The sequence below is a fragment of the Chamaea fasciata genome, unplaced genomic scaffold, assembly GCF_029207755.1.
Source record: "Chamaea fasciata isolate MVZ Bird 193981 ecotype frontalis unplaced genomic scaffold, bChaFas1.0.hap1 SCAF_3, whole genome shotgun sequence".
Lineage (NCBI taxonomy): Eukaryota > Metazoa > Chordata > Aves > Passeriformes > Sylviidae > Chamaea > Chamaea fasciata.
In genome coordinates this window covers 98,599,132-98,612,853 of record NW_027094088.1, presented here as the reverse complement: position 1 = coordinate 98,612,853, position 13,722 = coordinate 98,599,132, and the positions used below count along the sequence as shown (strand labels likewise).

Below are 13,722 nucleotides of genomic sequence, written 5' to 3'. Positions count from 1 at the left end.
GTAGGGGGCTGGAACATTACTGCATGATACATCCTTGGTGACGACTTCCACTGGAAATTCTGCTGTTCAATTATCAAGTGTGCTTATTTCTCACTGTGGATAAGTTCCTAATGTTAGATATCTCATCTAGAAGAAGCTAACTTCTCTTGGTCTGTCAGGTTTATTCCTTGAACAGAATGAATATAAAATATTGAGCCAAACGATCTGCAGCTACAGTTAGTTGTTACTAACAAGGTGTACTGTTTTTTTTACAGGTACGTGTCTTGTTTTCAAAAGGCCCGTTCATTGCAATTTTTGCAAGTGACCCACATATTATTATAAAGGCAATTAACCAGAATCTCAACAGTGTTCTGCGTGATTCAAACATCAATGGCCATGATTACATGCGAAATATTGTCCATTTGCCTGTTTTTCTGAACAGCCGAGGGCTGAGTAATGCAAAAAAACTGATGGTAGCTTCAACAACCAATGGGGATATTCCTTATGCGGATAATGCAGGTAAGGGTATGCAGGAGGGTGATAAGAGCTTTACAAAACGAATGATCCAAAATCTGGGTTTTGGAAGAAACTGCTTAAATAATTGACAGATTATTAATATTATTTTTATAGGACAGGTAAATACATATGACTGGAGAAAATGCCTGTCTTTGTTTTCCTTCCCATAGGATTGCATGAAGAGGTGGACAGGAGAGTTTCTCAGAACAGTCTTGGAGACATGACCAAACTTGGTAGCAAAACTGCTCTCAACAGGCGGGTGAGAAGGATTTTTAGTCTAAATAGAAATACTGGTAAAATCTTTTTTTTCTTTTTTCTTTTTTTTCTTTGACATTTTCAATAATAGCAACTTGGAAGACTTATCAAACCATTCTTACAAAATTTTTATAAATGATCCATGTAGGAAAATTCCATTTCATTTTTAAATCAGTAGACTGTTGCTCCATCAGAGAGGAAGAAGTTTGCTTGCTTACCAAAGTATTCCTCTCCACAAAAAATTAAATACCGCTCTATATGAATGCTGAGATGATACAGCAAATCTGTTAGGAGCTATGGTGTGTGTATGTGTGTATTTTTTTTTCCTCTTTTTTTTTTTTTTGTGTAAGCAAGGTACCAGTTGCAGGATGTTGCAATAAGGGGCAGTAATTGAGTAAATCAAAGAATTTCAAATATCAAGTACTAGACTTGTACTGCAATGTCTACCGTATTTTTTTCCTGCTTTCTCTTCTTTCATCTTTACAATTAATCAGAAACTGGTTGGATTAAAGATATCTAGAAAGTTGTGAAAAGCCACACAGTCTGAGGATTCTGAGGTTTTTGAGCTGCCATTGGTAGAGAATTTGGGAGTTTTATAGCAGAGGAACCTGATGGTCATTTCAATTTTTACAAGTAATTGGATGGTATTTTATATGTAAATGGATGGTATCAACCCTTTGGAGAGACAGTAGGATGCAGTGATGGAAGTGCTGAAAGTAGTAATCTTTTTACAAAATACTTTGTTATATCACTCCATTTTGTCCTGTCAGAATTGATATGGAAGTAAAATGTGTAACTTCTACCACTTCTTAGCTTCTGTGGAAACAATGTTCAGCTTTTACACGACTAAATCAGAATTGAATTCTTGTATGTTTGATATTACCTGTCAGCCTCACAGACTTACAAAGGCTTTAACTTGATTATCAAGTAAACCTGAAAACACATAAAAGCTTTTGATACTCATCAGTATTTGCTGGGTTTTTGTTTCATTATCAGGACACTTACCGAAGACGCCAGATGCAGAGGACCATTACCCGCCAAATGTCTTTTGATTTGACCAAGCTGTTGGTTACAGAGGATTGGTTCAGTGATATCAGCCCTCAGACCATGAGGAGGTTGCTCAATATTGTTTCAGTGACAGGTAAGAGCGACATGCTTGTGTGCAGTAAACAGGATTGTGTTCTGGCTGCTTGTGGTTACACTCAGACTTTTCAGTGTGTAAACTGAATCAAACTAGTCCATGTGTTGCTTTTGAAAATCCTTCTGAAGCAAACTGTCCCAGAATGTAAGAAAAAATTATAGGCCATTCTAACACAGAATTTTGTAAGATACATAATATTTGTTGTTTCATTGACTTCAGTTGAAGGCAAATTATTCTAGTCTATGTTTTTAGGAAATTTGGTATTTTTTGATTTTGAAACAGGATAAGAAAATAACATTTTTCTGTAATGTGAACAAAGATTGCAGTGATGACATCTAAAAAGGTAAGCTACGAGGGGAAAAACAGGTATATATCCTGTTCATTTTTGCTATGAGTATTTGGAGTCCTTTTCCCCTAAATAATTGTGTGAGGCTGACAAAAGCATTTTCTCAATTGTTTTTCTTCAGCAAAACACAGTCAAAATGTTGGTATCTCTGAAGTTTAAAAACTGGAAATAACTGGAAAAGGGCTTACGGAGGTTTAATAAAACCATGTTTCATGTAGTAAGTGATTATTTCATGTGGAGAGTGATTATTTACTGTCTTTCTTATTACAGACACTAGAAGGCACTGGGTAGCCCTACAGCTACCCAGAACAACGAAATTTAGTTACTTTTCACACTGGGGATAGTTTAGAGCATAAATCTGCAACAGACCTCAAATTCTGGGCTAGTGTTTTAAATAAGTGTGCTGTCTCTTAGCTTGTTACTGCAATTTGTAGCATGTAACCTATCTTGTTTTGGCAAATTACAATGCAGTTTTGAAAGTATAACAAAATCACAAAATGTTAGTTGTAAAATTAAACTAAGGAAAAAGAACAATTGCAAGAACACTTTTACTGTAGTATAATCTGTGGTTAGATATGATTTCATAAACAGCTTTATGAACAGAGCCTTCAGGCTGTACATTGCATGTCATTACAGATATTAATAAAGGAATTCCAGAAAATTTGCTGAAACTTCAAATGCATAAATCGTAGCATTAACTTTTTCTGATTTTAAAAATAACTTTATTTTTGATTTATACCTTGCTTTACTAACTTAAAACAGTCTCTTCTGTAGCTTTGAATTTTATTATATTGTCTATTGAAGTTGGCAGTTGTATGCTTAACCTGTTTTGACTACATTTCATATGCCAATGTGTAGGAAATCTATCAAAGTATTAGCATGAATTTCTGTCTTTAGATGGAGAAATTAATGCTGTGTGAATTCTTTCTTGAATTTTGTTGAAGTAAGTTAAGATTCACCAGTAGCAGGATGATAGTAATCAGTGTTCAACCTGCGGCTTAAGTTGACAGTTTTGGAAAGTTTCATATTTTGACCAGGATTTGCAAATTTTTAGATAGATTTTATAGATTGTAAAATGAATAGATTTTTTATTAGATTGTAAAATGATGTTTTTAGATGCAACTTGTGATGATTTTGAATTTACTGAGCTAAAAATATAATAGCAGGAAGTTCACAGATCAGGTAATAACAAAGTAGCATAGCTGTTACTTTGAGGGGAAAAAGGTATCTTTCAAAAGGGAGAAAAAAATCCTCTGTTTTCTCCTTCCTTATTCTCTTAGGTCGTTTATTGAGAGCTAATCAGATCACATTCAATTGGGACAGACTGGCAAGCTGGATCAATCTCACAGAGCAGTGGCCATATAGAACATCATGGCTCATCCTGCATCTTGAAGAGACTGAAGGTGTTCCAGATCACCTGACTTTAAAAACCATCTATGAGAGGTAGTCATTATTCTGGTAACAGTGTGTACTTTCAGTGGTTAAAATAATGATCATTATTAATGATCACTAGCATAACATGGCTTTCAAACACTTACCAGGTTGTAATCCAAAATTCCCACAGTCTTACCTTCTTCTGCTGATTTTTGAAAACTTTTAAGTGAGTTTCATTGCTATTTGATGCACCATGTATGAATGAGTGCTTTGTATTTAAACCAAAGAGAACTGTACAGGAATTCTTTCACAGGCAGCAAGCTGTACTTTTATCTCTTGATATCCTTTTCATCTTTACCTTGGCCAAGCTACAAGTTGGGTATTTTTTCCACTGCTTTGTTTATCTGAAATAAGCCCAGCACAAGTTGGTTTTATTGATAAAAATCTCTGAAGGTTTTGTGCTTAGCAGGTGTGCTGTGGCAATGCCATGTGCTGCAGTTAAGTGATGTGAAAAAGAGGCATGACTTTCTCCATTTCTGCTACAAGTTGCTGTCCAATAGAGCTGTCTAGGAATTGCTACTGCGAGCCAGTTGCCCCGTGTTGCCAGTGAACATCTCTCTCCAGAACCCTCTGCTTGAAAGAAGGGATTTGTGGGTTGTGACTTGATGACAGTGGGAGAAATGGAAGAGAGAGAATGTGACTGAGAGTGGGGCCTATAGAAGAAAAGCAGAATCTGAGAATCAGAGTCAGGGAGAAGAAAGAAAGTTTTGACTTGGATAAAATATAATTGAGATCAGATGAGATAAAGAGAGAAGATGGTGACTGATTGAACAAGTTACCAGAAAATCTAGAGATTTTGCAGGGTCCAGGGGAATGAACTTGGAGAGAAAATATTGGAAGTGTGCTGTGCACTCAAAGTCAAGGAATAGGAGAACCGTGCAAGGGTCTGGGGTGGTCTGAGTTTGTTTCAGGTGTTGAGAATGGAATTAGAATTGTTTGGGAAAGATTGAATGAGTTTTATTAGGAAAGAAAAGTTGAAGTGCAGTTAAGACCTGAACACAGAAATTCCAGAAGGTAAAGGGGCACGGGTAGATCGGGCATGATGTAGCTGAGGGTTGAAGACATATGAAGAGGGCAAGTAGTAGACTGAAGTGGCTTTGAGCTGGAAGATGGTTTTGGAAATACCAGACCTCACAGGTAAATTAAGTGCATGATTAGAAAACACTCTCCTCTAGAGTACAGACGCAGTTTTGGGGTTTTGCATTTCCTCTGTGAGTATAATATACCTGTGAAATCAAAAGTAAAGTACTGGGAACCCATCTTTCCATTATGCAATCACACAAATAAGTGTCACAAATGTTTATGTGATCAGCTAAGGACAGTAATTCAGAATCATCAAAGGAATTCCCTTTCCTGTCATGCTTTTCATTCAAACTTGTCCATATTTAGATTTCTGTGTGGCATGTTTCACAATTTATATTCTCAGTATTCGTCCAACAAACTCATTACAGTTTTCTGGTTATTGGCATCTACAGTAATAAATCACTTTGGGGTGATCTAAGTCCAAAGCTGTCTTCGAGACAAAACAATGTTTGTCTTTTGATAAAGTAAAGGAGGTATTGGAGACCTGATTTATACTCATAAATGGGTGCTAGCAATTCCAGTATCAACAGATGTTAAATCATAGTAAACCAGCATGAATAAAAGAAAAGGACATTCACAACTGAATGTAAATAACTTATTTGGGTTCTGGATTGTTTGTTGTTAGCACAAACACTTGAGCTGTTGATGCTCAGTGCCAGCTGGAGCATGACATGGTTTATTAGTTAAGGTGTGGAGGAGATTGATGACTGCTGCTATGTTGTACCTCTTGCTATGCAGGTTGTTTAGAAGTGATACAGCCATTTGAGTAGACTGCTGGTTCATAACTGACAATTACAAGCGTATAGGTAATTTTTTTGTGTTTAAAACCAGAGTACATAATGGGAAGAAATAGTGAAGAACCCTATACAATGTATTGGGAAAGGGAAGGCGATCATAATCTTTTTTAAGGAAAGCTGTTTGTATTCTACCTGCAATACCAGAAAAACAAGGAAAAGGAAAACAAGGCCAATATTCAGGATTTTCTCTAGCAAAAAATACGGACAGGATTACTTGATACAAAAATGATAAAGCTAAAAGACCTTAACAATTAAAAAAGTTTTCTCACAATGATGTTGCTGCATGCTCAGGAAGAGAATTGATGTCTCTCAGCCCCTTCTGTTGAGCCCATGTAAGGAACTAAATATATAATATCTCTCGTGAAGTATTGACAAAGCTGAGGTCTCATCTGTCTGGTGATTTGGGTGATCATCTTTACCATATGCTGAATGTGAAAAGGTCTGTGAAGTCTTCTCTGGGATTATCTTGAGCTCTAAAAATTCTGTTTTATCCAAAGTAATCCTTTCTGTGTCATTGCTATTCTTTTTATCTGCAACTGTTTAAAGTAACTTGGCTCAAATAACTGTTTCTGTATAATTTCGAAGTTTGTTCCTCTTTTAAAACTTCGGTTTCAGTTTTCTAAGTTTTATTAGTTTATAGAGCAGGTTTCCCATTTGGAGTCTAATAAATAGATACCAGATTTTGATAATTATGTAGCTTGTTCCTGTACTGAGTTTATTCCTTGCTTTCTGCTTTTTATTCTTCACGGTTTTTTTAAAAAAATGTCTTGATATTTTAGATCAGAATCAAGAATATAGTTTTCCTAATACTGAATAGTTTGTGACAAACTACTTTTTATTGTGACACTGCAGTCTTAGGGTTGCTGCTTGGACTGTCTCTTTGCTGAAAAGAATCTTGTAGGTTCTATGTTAAATGTAAGAGTTTCGCACTTGATTGTATTCTCTGTGTAAGGAGAATGCTTTGATATTACAGTTGGTTTTCCAGATTTTAAAATATCATGTGTTAAAAAGCTTTTGAATCGCCAGGATTCCCTTGCAGTGAGAACTCTTCATTGCCTTCCCCTCCGCTGCCGACTGTGGGGAGCAGAGGGTGATCATTGCAGCTCCCTTCAGCGGAAGAGTTGTGGGGGAAATGTTCGGTGTGCGCTGAGGGTGTGACGGGAGCAGTTAACCCCGTGTTGCCCTACAGCCGTGTCCCCGAGGCGGGCTGTCACCCCGAGGTGGGCTGTCCCCAGCCGTGTCCCCTCCGGCAGCTCGGGTGGCGCAGGGATTGTGCAGCGCGGCGCGGTGCCGGCAGGTGGCGCTCCCTGCTCGGCTCAGGCGCGGGCAGCGCTGGCGCCAGAGCCTTGGCTTTCGGTGTTTCCAGGAGAAAGCGATACTTTCACAACATTCAAAAACCACAGGAAAATGAAAAGAATCGGGTAGTCAAGCACTAAGAAGCAAAAGAATAAATATAGTCTTTAGTTAATTCCCCTCTATACAGGCACAATGATATGTGATTTCTATGATTATATGCTATTTTATCTCTGTGAGATTCCCATCTAGTAATGTCCAGAATTTAATTTTGCAAACTGTAGTAAAGGAGAGGGCCATTTTCTGTCACATTGCAGTGCTATCTGTTGGAGTTGAAAAGATTGCAATTACTAAAGTAGGACAACTAAAAGCTGTTCCACAACTATTAGTCAGAGTTTGTGTGATGGACTAGTCACCTCTGTAATACCTTTCACTTGGATAGTATTCGTGCCTCTGTGGGGAGGTGGTGTACAGCTTATGGTTCTGTAGGCTGATATTGCTAAGTACTCAGTGTTCAGAGCTATATCTGGAGCTACTGGGAGCTCTACTTTCAGTTGGTGGAGTATTCTGAAAAAAATGGGTTCCTCAAATTGGTAACTAAATAAGTATACTTATATCTCTGTGCTTCAATTTGTCATGAAAAATAAAGCTAACTAATACATTCTTATAGGCTTGTTGGGGAAAGTAAATTTGTCTTTTTCTATAGATACTCTTAAGAATATCAAAGGCTATATTGATGAGTATGAAACTAGGTCTGTCAGGAGAAATGTATCTTTCCTGTATCATTCTATGCAGAGATGAAAAACCTGCTGAATATTATACTGGGAACTTTTGTCCAGGGTCTATAACAAAAAACCCAACAAACTAAAAACCCACCCTCATAAAAATATCCACCAAAACCAAAAGAACACAGACTCCCCCCCTCCAAATCAACAGCCAAACCCAGCAACAACGACAAACTGACAAACCAACAAAACCAAAAAAAGCCCCCAAACCACAAAGCCAATTAAAAAGCCACAGAAAACCCAACCCAAAACAAAACACCGCCCCTCCCCCCCCCCCAACAAATTTGGGCTTCAATTTGCAACACAGTTACACCTTTGTGAAGAATCTTTATGATCTGGAGTCAGTTAACATCTCGTATAGTAATAGGTAGAGGCTCTATGCTCTCAATCTTTTTTTTTATAGAGAGGGGAACAAGCCCATGCCTTGTCACTGTGCCAAGTTTTGGAAAGAAAATACTGAATCTGCTTTGTTGGCTTTCAGTCTATATACTTGAGAAAAACGTCTTTACTCTTTTTACTTCCTTAAACTGACCTGCTGTATCATCTCACTTCTGTCCTCTCATTTCAGCCTCTCTCTGTGCTGGTCTCGTTGGTCTTTCTTTCCACCTGGTATATTTATTAGTAGTAGTATTTACTCCTTCAGGTTATGTGTTGCCTTTTCTCATCATCAGGATTTTCATGTAGTCTCTCTCCTTACCACGTTAAGCTCTTAATTCTGATTTTGTCTCTCCTTTCCATTTTGTGTTTAGGTTATTTGGTGGTAAAGCTCACTGTTGTCATTACCTGTCTCTCCATCCTGGTCTAATTTAATTATCTTTACCATTTTATTTACAGCTATGATATAGGATTAATATTCCTCTACATTTATGCTGTGCTACATTCTCTTCAATGCAACTAAGAGTCTTCCTAATGTCAATTTTGTGTAATGCCAAAGTGGTTTGCAAAAGTTGCAAAAGGCTAATTTTTAAAGCTCTGAAGTGGAATAATGTATGTGGACTTTCTGCAAATAAATTTCTAAGAGAATTAAGTTGTCAGATTAAAGCAAGTTTCTGTTGAATGTTTGCAACTGAGACTTCTCAGACTTGTAAATTAGCCAGCTATGGGAATGTGCTCTCTTGTGAAGGCAAGTAAAGCATCCATGACACCAGAATAAATGACAATGCCAGATCTAAATAAATGATATTTTGGGAAAAGTCACTGTGGCTTTTGTAGAAAGATACATTTCAAGAAACTGAATTCTCAACAGAGTTAATGAACATAGGAGGAAGACAAGGAAGTATTTTGAAATTTAAGACATTTTAAGCAAGATCTTAATCTAGAAATATCTAAATGTATTAAAATCTAAGATAACAACAGGCATGATTGCCACAGGAAAACAAAAGAAGGAAGCAAAAGATAGAACTATGTGTCTCGTGAGAAGCTTGCAGGTGAGGTTTCCAAAGATAATTCTTGTGCTGTTTGACATGCTTGTGAATGGCCTGACAGAGGGAGGAGATGTGGGCATATAACCAGGATAACTGTTTCACAGAGGGTTGTGGAAGTAGCTGTAAGTTGCAGATCAAAGTCATTGTGGATATAGGTGTCATACCCTGCTGGGGAAAATAATCTCATCTATAATCCTGCTAACACAGTAGTGGGCAGTAAATCTGCATTAAGGAAAAGAATTCATAAATTGTTGCTGATTTCTCTGAAAAATGTTCTGTGCCCCACTTCAGTGAGAAAATGAAACAGTGTCTTTAGGAGTTCCTAACAAATCAATGGCAGGGCAGAGTGTATTGTAGTATACAAATCTGTGATTTTTCTAAGTTTTAAAGACTGAGTTTCTAACCATCACATTTGAAAATGGTTGTACCAAAGTAGAAATATTTAAGAGACCGAAGAAAACTGTAATCTCACATCAAGCAGTGATGACTCCCAGTTTTGCTGGAGTACTTTCTCCTCTCTTCTCCAGCTCTCCTCATTCTTAAGACATTTGATTCATTTATTTCTTTTCCCCAGAAGTCCTAATTTTTTCATTTCAGTTTGAGGCTCTAAGTCTTGGTCATCTTTGTTTCTTGATATTTTCTGCTTCTTAAGGGTAAAGATGTCAGGGATTGATGTTACCACCTTGTTGAACAAAAGTCATGCTATTAAACCTGATTGTATGAGAAGAAATGTCTTCCCAGTCTCTTTCCTCATCAAATTGCCTCACTAAATAAGATTATCTGTTGAACACATTTTATGTCTTGTATCCTTCTTATCATGGCAGAAATTAAACTCTTCAGTGCTTTGTCAATTGAAGAATGCTCCTAGAAATCACTAAAGTAATTTTGTAACTCTCTTGCCTGTTCTTCTAGAGGCTTTTGTATTCTGGAGGCATTAAGGAGAGTTTCTGATCTATGAGCTAACCAGTTCTATAGATGGCAGATTTACCAGTCTGCCACTTCTTAGAGCTGTTAGTAGCTGGACTGTAAGATCTTACAATTGAAAGTGAAACTTCAGGCATGGCATGTGCCTCTTGAGTTCAAGAATGTCTTGTATTGCATTTCAGAAAATAACTATGAATTTCTAGACACTTGAGAAACTAGGAATGGTCTGAATTTTTACCCCTGAAGTTCCTGTGAAATCAGCGTTTCTGCTGTTGTGAATGCACAGAATTGCTAAAGCAAGGCCTGCCTTGTACCTGGAACCTATTCAGTCAGTAACTGAACCCCTTAAAAAGCCAAGTGAAGGACACCAAAAGTGGGGTTTGAGCATGTTTGCAGAAGGAGGAAAAAAATGAGGTTCAGCACAAAGCACTACAGCAAAGGCTACTTTAATTCTAAGATAAATGTGTCTAAATTAGTTTTACCAAGTGCTGGGACAGGCTGTGTGACAAGTTGCAGGAACCTTCTGGTGCTGGTGAGCAAGATGTGTTGTCCAGGCAGGCAAGGCCACTGTAGAAAAGTTCCAGTTGGCCTTTGGAAAGAAAATAGCAGGGAATGCACTGCAGGCTACCAGAACACTTTAGTGATCTACCTGTTACAGAGGGCCCTTTGGAAAGAAAAAAAGTCAATATGAAGTTGATGACAATCCATGAGAATTTCCTCACGGTCATGCCCAGATACCAGACATAGGTAGAACATTCACTCAGGCATTAGGTAGATGTGTGGTAAATATTGTCCTCTCTCTTATGGGGTTAGGATCTAGGTTCTGTATGTTTCTGAATATAATTCTAGCCATTACCTGCTGAAACTATGAGAAATGTATGGCTGGTGTATCTGAGGAGATAGTCCTAAAAGAGACTATGACATCAGTGCTTAAAGATGCTGGGGAGGAGAAGGTGCTTGTCCCTTATGACTGAATATACAATTTATTTAATGCTACAGACTTCAGGTATTCACACAACTTTCTATTCAAGTGTTTCCTACTAGCTGCTTTTGGTGTTAATCTGCTTGTTGGGCTTGATGTCACGAGGGACAGTCCTTCCTGTCATTCTTTGCCCAGACTTTGACTAAACTGGGATATTAAGACAGGGACTTTGACCAAACCAGAACATTAAGACAGAACTTTCTGATTTTTTTATGAGGATATTTGCAAATAGCTGATAGTCCTTAAATTTCTCTGACTATTTTTATATATTTATTAAAAATATTAGAACAGAAGAGCTTGGCTCAGGATAGAAGAAACTCTCATGAGCCATCTGTTCAGATTACGATCTCCACCCTTCCTTAATATCCTTGAAAATATGCTTTTGGGGAAGCTAAAGTATACTATGGAAATCAAGAACTCTTTGATTTTGAAAAAGAGATTTTTTGGGACAAGAAAATGGTTATACTTTATATAATGGTTGCAGGTAACCATTATTTAAAACTTAGCAACGTGTAATTCATCCATCACTTGGTCTTAATTTAACCTCTGTGATAAAGTTTTTGTGCACATATGTGTGCATGCCTACCTATGATGGATGGCAAATTGGATGGCAATACAACGTGCTGAGGCAGAATGCACCAAATTTAGAAGAATAGCATCATATTCAAATAGAATATGCTCTTCCTTTAATTCAGCATTCTTTTTTTTTTCTCTTTGTTGGGTGAAGTGGGGGGTTGCAGGGGGTGAAGGGAACCAAAGGATCTAAGTGAGCCATAGCTCATGTGTTAACTTTCATTTTATAATGCTTTTGCAACTCTTACACCATTCCAAGGGATGAATTGTGAATAAACATGCTTTGTCTAATTTATCAATAATAGAAAGAATTGTTGTTTCTATATTTCTTCAGTTCTAGTCCAGTTTCAGGACTGGTATATGATTTTGCTTGGGTTTTTTCCTGAAAGTCCGTACTGAAGTTACCCCTTCTTGAAATCAACCGTAGAACTGCTGTTATTTTTTTCCCTTTTTTCTTGAAATTAAACTGGTAAAAACTAGTTTAGTTATAAGTGAATCAGCAGTTCATTACTATAGATTTGGAGTTCTGTAACGTGATTTCATTGGTGCCATGTTTTCCTGATAGATTCAGATCTCTTGTGTGATACACCCATGGTAATCAAATTAAGAAATCACTTAGGTTAAAACATTTTTCTGTTTCATGTACGGTGGAATATTTTTCCTTAATTGTTTACTACTTCAATTTAAGAAAGTATATTTATAACATACTAAAAATACCACCAAGATATAAATGATATGAAATTATTTCATTAAAGAATTTGATTTCATAAAGAAATAGTATTCTGTAGCACTAGTAGTAAAATTTATTTTTCTCCATATAAAGGCTCATTTATTTTTATAGCAATTTGATGACACATCTGCTTGCTTTATTCAGCTGAAAAGAAAATGTTGGTTCTTGGTGTTTTGTAAAATTGCTTTGTTAAATTATTTTCAAAATCGTTCAACTTTTAACAAATGACATTTGATACTAACATTGGAAAGCAATTTCAGCTAATTAAGTAGATCCTTCTATAAACCATTGGAACATTAAGATGACAAACTGTTCATTCAGGATTATTTTAATTGGTACAATTATTGTAATTTTGTTGCAATTATGTGTTGAGCTAAAAGCTTTTGTTTAAATCATTTGAGGGTTTTTTTGTTAATATACATAAGTAAGAAGAAAAGAAGTAAAATAAAAGCAGAAGATCAGCATTATCTGTTTACTTTTTCATTACAGTGTTTTAGACAAGTATCTATTGAATTATTCTTTTAGAAAAGTGTGTTACATGCTTTCAGCAAATCTGTAGATATTTTCAGTGTTAAAATTGAGCAAGATCATTGAAATGTAACTTTTCTGGAAGGTTATTATGTTAATTCCAGTTTTGACACTGTTTAAATACGTTTTGAGAAAAAGGGTGAAATGAACTTTTGAGGGATTTGTGAGTTGCTTAATGCCTATTGATGTATTAATTTAAGAAGTGTAGCTATTTAGTGATTATAGAAATTAAAAATGAAAAAGCCATTGAAGGTGCCACATTCATCACTCTGATTATAATGTTCTCTGCAATCATCTTTGCCCAGGCCAGGTTTAAATAAATCACTTCCTTTAAGTAGACAATTTAGTATTCTTGTAGACCTCACAGTGAGGCATTACTTCTAAAATATTTAACCTGCTTTTTGTTTTTCCGTTTCCTTTTATTGCCTCTTACTTAAAATGCAGGGCACATAAAGTTATTATGTTTCTTACTGTGCTAATAGTGTGGTCTCAGTGTTAAAAGGCAATGTACCAGTTGAGTAGTGGGTGGTTGATGCCCACCTTTTTTAAAATTCTTTTGCCTTTTGTAATTCAAATAGCACTGCAAAGCTGTGAATGAATCCGGGCATTTGTAACTGCTTTAACACTTTATTTTAATCATAAAGTATGCCAAAGAGTTGTTTAAAGAGCAGAACTTCTTTTAATATGGCTCAGTGACAGTGTGTGATACTGGGTGTGGGAGATTAGTTTAATAAATATCAATCTTTTAAGCATCAGAATGATTTTTGCTTTCTGAAATGATCAGGAACACTGAGGAGAGGTGGTTTATCTGCTGGTACTTGAATAAAATCAGTTTTGCAAAGCAAGCTTTCCTGAATACCTATGGTAATAGGAGTTTTTAAATAGCTATTGCATCTGTTCAGTGAAGTCTCTTCTGCTTAATATGCGCTGAG

The 13,722-nt window shown here is 36.5% G+C and overlaps 1 protein-coding gene across 2 annotated transcripts in view; it reads left to right on the top strand.

The window, feature by feature from the left end:
* KIDINS220 (kinase D interacting substrate 220) overlaps positions 1-13,722 on the top strand; it is a 74,884-nt gene that overhangs the window by 34,170 nt on the left and 26,992 nt on the right. For both annotated transcript variants that reach the window (XM_066179889.1, XM_066179887.1), the window contains exons 19-22: positions 255-498; positions 666-754; positions 1,747-1,891; positions 3,518-3,680. In XM_066179889.1, the coding sequence (XP_066035986.1) occupies positions 255-498; positions 666-754; positions 1,747-1,891; positions 3,518-3,680 (641 nt within the window). The remainder of the gene's footprint in view (positions 1-254; positions 499-665; positions 755-1,746; positions 1,892-3,517; positions 3,681-13,722) is intronic.